A 10670-nucleotide genomic window follows, 5' to 3' on the forward strand; every position below is an offset into this window, starting at 1 on the left:
ACAGTTCAACAGTATGCTTTATTTGAAACAGGCCATAGGCACTGTAGCTGGTGGTACATCTCATGAATATTCAGTATGTCAAATGTCACCCATGAGATACTGAGTAGTACACCAAACACCAAACATCCCATTAAGCAGTATACTGTGTAAAACACATTCATGCTTCCCATAAAAGGCAGTCTGTAAATAAAACATGAGGCCATGATTCAAAACCTCTAAACTCTTATGGAGAAATAACTTTAAGTAACAGTAGTTGAAATTACTGATGATTACTGCAATACGTTAAATGTTATGTTGCCTCTCGGACTCCAGAAACACAGTCACACAGAGACATGCAGACACAGGATATGAGAGCATGAAAGCTGGACATCATATTAATATTAATTTTATGCTTTTCAGCTCCTGTTTATGCTGCTCATAAAATGTTTACATCAACAGTTATTAGGAACAGACAGGCGGTCAGGTAGCTGGGTGTGTTGTTACATTAGATTTTGATTATAAAGACACTTTTTATGAGCTTGTAAAAAATGTAACGATCTGACCGACAATCATTTAATGTAATAATAAAAGGTACAAAAGTCAAAGGGAGGGTGGGGTACATTCGGAGTAATATTTGATGTAATTAAGGCATTTTGGCATATTTTGAACAAAACATGCTTTATAAGTGACAGAATCATTTTGCAGTCATGATGAATAATAATTCAAACACTTCAAGGCAGAACTGGCAAGGAGCTGTGGCATTAAAGACGTCTAACACACTCATTTCTTCTGTATTAACACGTTTGAAGAGAAAAAAAAAAAATCTCGCTCAGTTGTGTTGTAAATTCTGTGGGTGATGAAAGACTTCACTGGCTTGAAGTGTGCAATAAAATCCATTTCACATGAATTAGCCCTGTATGCCGGGTTTCAACATCATCATAAAAGCTTCATTGAGTGAGCTAACTGGCAAGAGTTGAGGCAAAAAGTGAACAATTAAAAAACTGAATTCAATAAAACGTGTCTTTTCTCCACACGAACAGAGCTCAATCCGCTGGCAAGAGATCTGGCAAACAGTAAAACACCAAAACAAATTCCCACAAAACTGAACACAACATCTGCAAAGTAATCTCTGCTGACTAAATCAGCTGGCAAGTGTTGCAAAAAGTAAACAGCCACCTAAAAAAAAAAAATGAAGAATGTTTTTTTTCTCCAAAACAGAACATTTTCAGTTAACAGTATATTGGAATTATATAATACTGTTGCAAATAACACACTTTCAGCCCATAATGTGATATCTTCAGTAATGTGTCAGCAGTGGTTACGACCTCAGGTGATGACGGTGTGGCATCTTTGAGAGCTTCATTGTGTGATTTTCAATCAGAAACCCTGAAAAATGAGAGAGGTGGAGTGCAACAGCGATGTAGCTGCAGGTTTTCGTGTCTTTTTAGGCCTCCACCACCATAAGAGCTGGATTTCTGGCAAACAGGGACGGGAGCGGAGAGTCTGGCTTCTTCACTTGCCTTGATCTCCCCTACAATGAAAGCACAGTTTGGAATAAGCTCACCTTATTTTGTTGTGTATCTCAGTGTGTGTGTATGCATACTCTGTTTTCTAAGTGTATTTACCCACACTTTGAGCACTGCCCCCACACACAGCGAGAGCACCAGTATGGCAATGATACCAACAGCGATATATACGTAGACTGGTACCATGTCCCATTCTGGGTCAGGGGCCACTTCTTTCTTTTCTAAAGCAAAAGAAAACAGACACACATGAGATCAGGTTTATGGACAGTTTTATTTACATAACTCTCTGTCAAAAAGAGCATCAATCAACCTTCCAAAGGCAACTAAAATCTACATAAACAACAATAAATCAGCGTGAATATAATATAGAAAGCAGAACGTTTTATATATCTTGTCACTGTCCTCAGTCAGTGTCCAACAATGAAGGGGACTATGCGTATACAGGTCTGTACGTCAAAGATTGCGTCACATCTACTCTTTGGACGTCATCTGCCATGCCCTCTATTTCAGTGCCTCCCTAACCTGATGCCACTTTCTGAGTGTGTTTGTGATTGCCTGCAGGTGTGCCAGAGATCATAGCAGAGCCTCCAGCTGCATCGCATCACTGTAATCAAGCCTCTTTATACTAAACCCTGCCATTTCCACTCTGCCAGACTCTGCTCTCATCCTGCCTGTTCTGACTCCAGATCTCTGCCCAACTCAAGTACCTCAGATCTCACTCTCGACCTGCTCCCTCGGCCCCTAACTGCCCCTGCCCCAGCCTCAGTCCCCGGCTCACAGCTACCAGCTCAAACTAGCCTGCAACTCATCTTTCTCTCATGCTCTGCGATAAATATCTGCAGCTTTGTTCTTGGCTCCTCATCTGTGTCTGCAGTGGTGTTCACCTGCTCTGCTGCCTTGTTACAGCTTTGCATTACTTGTTTAATCTGTCTTCTTGAGATCAAGATCCTTAGAGCAAATTAAATATGAGCAACATCACAACAAGACAATGCAGTCAAGCAGCACAAATGTTGAGAATATCTTTTGTTCTGTTCTGTTTTGTTTTCTGTCCTGAACGGAGAAACAAGCCCTGTTCTGGTAAAAGAATCCAAATTGATTTTTTCCATTTTGAGTGAGGTGCTCAACACAAGTTTTGCAGGATTTGCTGTTCAACCAAATTCCAAAGTACTTATTATGCTCGATTTTATCATTATATTTCCACAGAGTAGGGACGTCAAAGCTCTCTGCTCTTGTGAAATGCAAATGTTTTGTCTTTTTAGAGTTTAGAACAACTTTTAATTAATAAAAGGGGTCTGGAGTTTGTCAGAAGCAGACTGTTACTTGAGGAAAAACCTGGTTTGTAGTAGAGCTGATGAAATATAACATAGTATCATCGGCATCAAAATGGACATTGATACCTTTAGCTGGAAAACGAATATTATTGATCTACAGAGTAAACAACAGGAGGCCTAATATTGACACCATTATTAACCATTTGGAGTGCAATGAAGAAGACTCACACCAGCAGAGTTTGGCCAAAACCTTTATTCTGTGAAAACATTGTGAGGTTTCAAAGTAGAATGACAGTTCCATTTATCAACTTGAAACTACACATACTTTAGCTCCATTTCCTCAGTATTAGTAGAAATGAAGGAATGAAGTCACAGATGTCACAATAAAGTGCCAAGAGACTTGGCAAATAATCAAACAGCAAACAAGAGTGGAGACAGGAATGTCTGAGGCCAGTTTCAACACAAGGTGAATTGGGTCACCTCCAGCCTCCTTTCCATGCTCTGTGCAATTTTGTATAGACACTGATGCCTTCAAGTACCCATAAAGTAAAGTGTCCACAGCAGAATATAGCTGGCAGCTTTTGGGGCGACTGTGGCTCAGGAGGTGGTGCAAGTCATGGTTCAGCCTCCTTCAGTCTGCATGTCAAAGTGTCCTTGGGCAAGATACTGAAAACCACCGCAGAAGTACAGTCACGTACCTCAAGTGGCTAAAATGTCCTTTTAACAAAACATGTAGGCAACAGAGAAAAAATCAGTTTGCCTGTTCTTCTCATAGATCAATGAGAATTAAAGGGCTGTGCACTGCAGTCCTTATTGTGGCCAACTCAATCTGAAGACAGACAGACGGTATAAGTCACAAGTAGTGCAACAGAGACGTGACCTGTGCCATCAAAGTGCCTCAGTCAGCGTGCTCCCTTAAATAACTTCAGTATCTGTGCGTGTAGTTCACGCCATATTTATGCACATTTGTAATCCAAACCTTTAAAGACTACTTTATTCCTTCATGGCTGATGTAAAGTGACATCTTTCTCATGAGGGCCCATTATGCTTACTATGGACCGCCTTAAGGTGCTTGATGTAGTGTAACTAGGGCCTTTGGGGCCGCTGGATGTCTTCTATTTGAAGCTCAAAAAACTGGTCTAGTCACTTTAAGCCACAGATAATTCTCATCACATCTTTCTTTTATTCAGGATGTCACCGATACCCTCGAAGGCCTAAACAGAAGATGCTCCTTAGTTAGATTTATGGTTGTTTTGTTGTTGTTTTTCTTTTTATTTATTTATTGTTTAGTTTAGTTTTTCACTCATTTCAGTGTGTGATTTTCCAAACCAATTTTACAAAAACAAAGAAAACATTGTAACATAAACTGCTTATACGCATTCCACGACTGAGAAAAAATCTTCATCCTGCCCTCCAGTAGATGAGTACATGGCAGCACATGTGGCTGTAAAAAACAAAAAAAATCACAAAGTTAGTTGTGATTTTAGTTTGTTCTGTGGTTTTAGAAAAGGATCATGTTTTAATGTTGTCTCAAACTCAAACTGAAGATGACCATGAAGGATGGACCATGAAAATGATAATATTCTATTTAAAATATAACCATGCATATGCAATCTATCTTTAGCAATATAATAAAATCAATAATAATACGAAGGATTAAAGATTAAACTTACTATTTGATGATGACATCAGAGTCTTCCAGCTGGGAATCCGTAAGGTTAACGTGACTCATGAGGACTTGTTGGCTTTGCTTTAAACAAAAAAGTTGCTTTACAGCTTAGTTTGTACTTCCTTTAACCAGTGGATGCATACTTTGAAGAGACCCTTCAAGGATTAGACACAAAGCCCCTTAAATCCATTATTTCATAAAAATCAAGTTGAGGTCTTTGACACGTCACTACACACAACAAAAAGAGACAGTGACTGGAAGAGTATTGATGAATGATTGAGAATTTACAACCTCTAATTAAGTTTTAAGTTCTCTATTAAGTTTTTTTTTTTTTTATAATGAGCTCATTTGTCACAGTGGTGAACTGATTTCAAAATTAGATTTATGTATTTATTCATATGTATTGTATATCAGGTTTTCTTTGTAATGGCTAGCATTACATGCAGGCAGGAAAAAGCAGTGTTGTAGTAAACTGAAACATCATTACCTGGTTGGCATGTCGGACGACTCCACTCACTCCAGAAGCTTTTGTCTGCACAATACTTCTGCAATTTGGACCGAACCCTGAAGCAGTTTCTCTCTGCGTCGTGGGTGGCGTGCAGAGTTAGGCTTGTCTCTTTGGTTAAAATCTGCTTCTGACAATAAGAAAAAATAGATGGGGAATGATTTAAATACAATAAAAGTTCAAGTTAGAGAGTTAGCGCTTATAGCCCAATGTCTAAACTAGCTTAAAGCTAATCTATATTCTCTCTACAGTAGGAGTGAATCAAATAACTCTTTGTGAAGTGAAAGGGGTCAATCAAGGAGCTTTTGAGTGTCTTTTAGCTTTTTTTTGTTTCTTTGCCACATTTGGTTCAGTCCCACCACTCTCATTAACATAGTTAATGTAGTTGATGAAGCATATTGTTGTAATTCTTCTCTTACGTCTCAGAACTTTATACAGCTTTAAAAAAAATATATTAAAAACAGCATACATGAAAATATAACAGAGGCTCAACAAAATGCTTATAATGTTGACACTGTTCTGTTTTCTCTTCTAAATAATCACTTCTTTAATGAAGGTGGTGTTAAGGTGCATATTCTGAGTCACGTAACTGGGGATCAACAGTGTTTTGTTTCCTCAGTAGTCTGCTATTATCAACGCTGCCCTGGTGTTGACTCATAATACAGTATGTCTAATACTGTAATTGCACTCACTTACTCAGTGATGTCATGAGAAACCCTCTCAGGAGGACTGAGGCACATGACTGCCCGGCGGGTTAGTGAAACAAAGTTCTACACAGAAATTCTAGGACTGTTCTTGGATGTAATAAGAAATGAAATGCATAGTGTGCATGTTTAAAAAGATGCTCTTGGCAGCCTGATCTTGCTTTCTGCAATGTTTTTATCATTCTTGCCTCTGTTTAAGCCTGCTCAAAACAAACAATGAAGGAGGAAAGCTGTAGACCCTCTGCTGTCATGGTTTTAGGTTTTAGTTTAGGTATTCCCGGTTTTAGGGTGAAAGAGGTGTCTTGGTTGGCTTTACTTCCTGTCTTTCCCACCTGTTTTCTGTGGCACCTGTGTTTCATTTGTCGTTAGTCTGGTATGTACTCAGTCTGTGTGTTTTCCTTCTTTGAGTTGAGTCACTTGCAGTTTTGTGGTGTTGCTACATCTTAATTTACTTCCAATGAACCTTGGTTACCTTCTAGGATTCTCTTCATTGTTTTGTTGCACTACTTTCACTGGGACTATTCTTTGTTGGATTTAGCATGTTTTTACCTGAATTCCCCAGAAGCCTTTAGTTATTCTGTGTTGCCCTGCCTGCTTCTATTACCACCGGCAGTAAGTTTACTTAAGTTACCTTTTGTTCATTCTACTTTCCCGTGTGTCCTGTGTCTCCATTTGGGTCCTCTATCTTGCACTGAGAACATAATTGCAACACTGCACACTATAGGATTTCTGGGAAAAGGGCTCTAGTTGGTATAATGAACACCTGGAGTTTGTTAACAGAAAAAAGCTATACAAATCAGATAATCCATACCGATGCAATTTTTCCATCAGGTCCTTCTTGATTATGTTCCACCTCCCATTCAAGGCAGTGTCCAGGAACCCTGCCAACAGGACTGTCCCAGTGTAGCTTCACCTGCGTGTCTGGACCGGTTTGCAGTTGCAGCTTCTCTGTAGTTTCAGGCTTCACTGCATAAACATTAAAACACAGACGAGCAGATGACAGATTGTGACAGGAGGCTGAGAAGAAAGCAGCAAACACTGAGTCAAAGCATTAGGACAATAATCTCCTTATCCTCACTGAGTTTATATAAGGCTGCATTGTGAGAAGGCAAATGTGCATGTACCATGGTTTTGGATTTGCAGGGAGATGAATGTTGGTTCCAGGGGTCCTTCAGGAGCGGAGCCATTTATACAGAAGTTGATATCAGTGAAATCGGGGAGAGCTATCCCTGTGAAGTTGCATCCGCTCCTGACTCCGCTCGAGATGATGTATTTCGGGCATTCCTCTGTCTGCTCCAGTTCCTTGTGCCTGCAGAAGAGAAAGACCAGACAACACACTGTTTAAATAAAGATGTCACATTCAATTCTTCAAAGGTCTGTGATGACTGGCTCTTTAATTAATTGAACAGGTATTTAGGATCATCAGCAAAATCGACACAATCTTGCTCTTGATGATACCGAAGTTGGTTTAAACACACTGTAAATATAATCCTGGACGGCTTTGCATGAGGCTAACTGATACCGATCATTGCTGAGCTACATTTCCAACACTGTTTATATTTACTGATCTTATCCATCGATGTTTGCTTACTTCTGTGCACGTGCAAGCAAATCCTAGGTAATCTTCCGTAGAAAACAATTTTATATTGAACAAATCTGCACTGTGATTTGAAAAGAGATTTCTGATGAGTTTGTTTAAAAAGATCAGTTGGATGCTCCACTTCAAGTATAAAAGAATAAATGTATGTGTTCCCAACAAAGAACTGCTGACATATTTCAGTGTGAAGCTTTTGTCTGAACATCTCCCAGGCTTTCAGGTGAAGTTGTTTTCTTTGCCAATTGCATAGCATATCCTTTTAACAGATAGCAGTAGCAGTCCATCAAAGTCAACAGCAATCCATCCAAAGCTTATGGTGCTGCTAGAAGCTAGGGGATCACCAAAGTGGTTGGGATTTATCCTCCAAGCACCAGGAATGCTGGTTTGTTCTGGACCAAAGTGGTGGACTGACTGACTGACCTCCACTGTCTATGATGGGCAGATGACATACCAGAAATATAGATTATGTTGCGAGTTGGCTGACACCTTTGCGCTTCTTCTCCAGGTACACTCCATGTACTTCATGTTATAGTGCACACAGACAAAATCCTGGACTGCTGTACCCACAACACCTACAGGTAGAAAGGTGAATACGACCAATCAGTGTCAAGTCATACATTAGGTATATCCCCAAGTGATGTTTTTACTACCATCTGTTTCAGGACTGACCTGTGCCAGCAGGCTTCTGGACCAGCTCAGTATAGTTTGTGCTCTTGATCGTGGTGCCATTGGTGCAGGGTCCACTCAGCAGGGTGTACACTCTCACTCTAACATCTTTCATCAGATCAAACTGGGCGCTGTATGTCCTCCAAGTTGTCCTGATAGCCTGCCAATCCAGAAACACGTATACAATTTTCAGTATGTCAAGGTAAAGCTTTGATTGCTGCTGTTTTTATACTTTAAACATCTATAACTGAAACATGTTGAACCGTATGCGACTGTAAAAGAGTTTCATTCAAGCATAGTCATGGTAGTGTAGACATTATACCATCACCAAGGCAACAGTCATCGTCAGGCATATGATCACTGTCTTAGTCATGTCATTGTCATCGCAACCTGACTCATTATCATCTCAGACACCAGCATCCCTCAGAAGCATTATCATATCTGGATTACTGTTGTAATCCTGCTTAACTCAATGTTGATCAAGCATGTCACGGTGCAATGATAAAAGTTTTGTTCAGATCTATGGCTCAGGCATCTAGCCAACACAGGAGAGGAGAGCTGTAACAGCTGGCTAACGAGTACTAAAAGGGTGCTTTTGGTGTTCTTTTGGCCATAATTCATAAAAACTTAAACGCTTGAAGAGAGGCTTTTTAATATGTGAAGTTCACTGGAATATTTTGAGCCTCCGGGCAGGTATTTTTGTCTGGATCGCACATTGTGTCGTTATGAGACTGTGTTGCATTGAAGGCATTGAAATTCTTTATTTATTAATAAAGCTTATAGTAATGATATGATAATCATTCTTGGCAAGTGCTGCGGCAAGGTAAGTGCCTCCAGTGAAGATGAAATGAAATGGTATGCACTTACAGTCCAAGAGTCTCTGTATGTGTTGAAGTACTCCAGTTGATACAGTTTGGGGCACTCTGTCCTATTAATCAAGCTGGCTGGGAGGCTCCATGAGATCTGGAGATGTCCAAGATGACCAGGGTCTGATATCACAAGTTCCTCAGGAGGGTCCACTGCAAGTGAGAAGGGTGTTCATACAGGCGGTGCTGTGTGCATCTATTGCATTTTAGGATAATTATTAAGTTAACTCTCAGCAGATGGCCAGCATCATACAGTAGAATACAGTCCATTTATCAAGAAAACGAGGCGTTGGTTTTCATTTCACACCTCGCATCTTGCAAACTCAGTCGCACCCATGCAGGCAACAATCCCCTCTCTCTGCACAGCAATCCGTTCACTGGACGCCCCATTGCTTCACTGTGATCTTATTTGGACTGGTTTCCACGTTACAGGTAGGAAGGATTTCGGAGGTAAAAAAACGATTCAAACGTACTCGAAGAGTGGCACATACCTGAGACGTTAATAAGTAAAGTCAACAAATCTGGACCAACCTATAAATCCATTGCAATGCATGCTCTCCCTCCAGGTTATTAGGAGCAGCATCAGTGTCGCCCGATGAGTCAGCCAGTATTTACTCGCCATCGGCGTGTACACAGTTACTGTATGACTGAAAAGAGAAAAAAAAAAAAATCTACTTAAGTGATATAAAGCAGGACACTAATAACTGTTTGTAATTAAACTAAATAAAAAGACTTGTGCAAAGTAACAACATAATATTGAATGACATTGCGCGGCCAAATAAAGCTGTCAGACTGAGAGACGACTGTACTTACGTGAACGTCAGAGAGCGTTTTCCCTGCAGCAGGTTCAGGCAGAGTTTATGAGTCTGACACAGCGTGGGTGGACTGACCGATTTATGCTGCTCATGTACGAGCCTCACCGCATCACACTCCAACGGTGTTATGCTTGTTCCCCCTCCACACACACACAAACACGCGCGCATGCACACACACACACACACACACACACACACACACTGTCTGATTCCACTGAATGATTCCCTTATGCGCTTGTGTGTTTTGCTGTGAATTTTATTACAATGCTTTGAAGAAAAGGATGTGATGAGATGGGGGAGGAAGCGGGAGGAAAAAAAAAAAAACTTTTTACACTTTTCATGTTGGTTCCTGCCCCAACATCACGATTCGTGAATGGAAAACAATTCCACCGAAATTCTCCTCACACCTGGCCACACTAATGCTTCTGGAGTCGGCGCCACATACAAAACTTAAAGATCATATCTGAAAATCATTAAAACCACGCTGTCTTATCAAAACTCAACAGAACATCAGAACAAATGCTCCTTGCTGAAGCAATGCACATGTATAAGCCAGAGTTCAGTGATGCAACAGATTTCACACTTCAAGCCACAAGAGGTCAGTGAAACAAAGCTTTTCTGGTTGGCTCGGTCCTTGAAAAGGCTTCATTTGATGCAACCCAACACCTTGGCGCCTGCCAAGAGTTGACTCTTCTGTATCAGTCAACTCCAGAACCAGACGTCAACCAACCGCTGACACATCCTGACAACCAGTCACAAATACAAACACATAATCCCTTGTTGCCTCCCCAAACACATTCTCCATTGGTTAGGTGTCTGGACGCATTTTGAATCACCTGATGCGCCAAAGTTTAGGATGAAGTGGGTCATGCTAAGGAGTACAAGCTGTACAGTGCATCCCATTTCTAAGTATAACACAGTGCACAAAGCAAAGCCTCCCTTGATGAAACGTTTAGCTTCAGGGCTGGAAAGTAACTACATACAGTGCCAAGAAAAAGAGAGTGAACCCTTTGGATCTCCCTGTTTCCTGCTTCAGTTGGCTTGAAAATGTTATCTGATCCTCATTAAATTC

General features: G+C 40.6%; 1 protein-coding gene across 4 annotated transcripts; it reads right to left on the reverse strand.

The window, feature by feature from the left end:
- il13ra2 (interleukin 13 receptor, alpha 2) lies at positions 1 to 9673 on the reverse strand. 4 transcript variants are annotated; one of them, XM_076749724.1, is made up of 10 exons: positions 9597 to 9673; positions 9315 to 9430; positions 8785 to 8936; positions 7921 to 8077; positions 7703 to 7823; positions 6779 to 6963; positions 6466 to 6620; positions 4933 to 5080; positions 1609 to 1726; positions 1 to 1510 (listed from the first exon to the last, which is right to left on the reverse strand). In XM_076749724.1, the coding sequence occupies exons 2-10, from the start codon at positions 9403 to 9405 to the stop codon at positions 1492 to 1494; spliced, it is 1146 nt and encodes a 381-aa protein (XP_076605839.1). In that variant the 5' UTR covers positions 9406 to 9430; positions 9597 to 9673; the 3' UTR covers positions 1 to 1491. The 4 variants fall into 4 exon arrangements, with proteins under 4 accessions (XP_076605839.1, XP_076605838.1, XP_076605837.1 ...); XM_076749723.1 differs by having other exon boundaries at positions 11 to 1510; positions 1605 to 1726; positions 4933 to 5077; positions 9597 to 9660; XM_076749722.1 differs by having other exon boundaries at positions 11 to 1510; positions 1605 to 1726; positions 9597 to 9660.
- Between the last annotated feature and the right edge of the window lie 997 nt (positions 9674 to 10670).

This window comes from Chaetodon auriga, chromosome 15 (genome assembly GCF_051107435.1).
Source record: "Chaetodon auriga isolate fChaAug3 chromosome 15, fChaAug3.hap1, whole genome shotgun sequence".
NCBI classification, from domain to species: domain Eukaryota; kingdom Metazoa; phylum Chordata; class Actinopteri; order Chaetodontiformes; family Chaetodontidae; genus Chaetodon; species Chaetodon auriga.

Bases quoted from the DNA above. Each gene is read 5' to 3' on its own strand.
- il13ra2 (XM_076749722.1), bottom strand. From the start codon at position 9,405: ATGGCGAGTAAATACTGGCTGACTCATCGGGCGACACTGATGCTGCTC. The intron at 8,078-8,784 runs GTAAGTGCATAC...CTGGATTGGCAG, and splicing joins CATACAGAGACTCTTGGACT to GCTATCAGGACAACTTGGAG. The intron at 1,727-4,932 runs GTAATGATGTTT...CTTTTGCTTTAG, and splicing joins TCGTCCGACATGCCAACCAG to AAAAGAAAGAAGTGGCCCCT.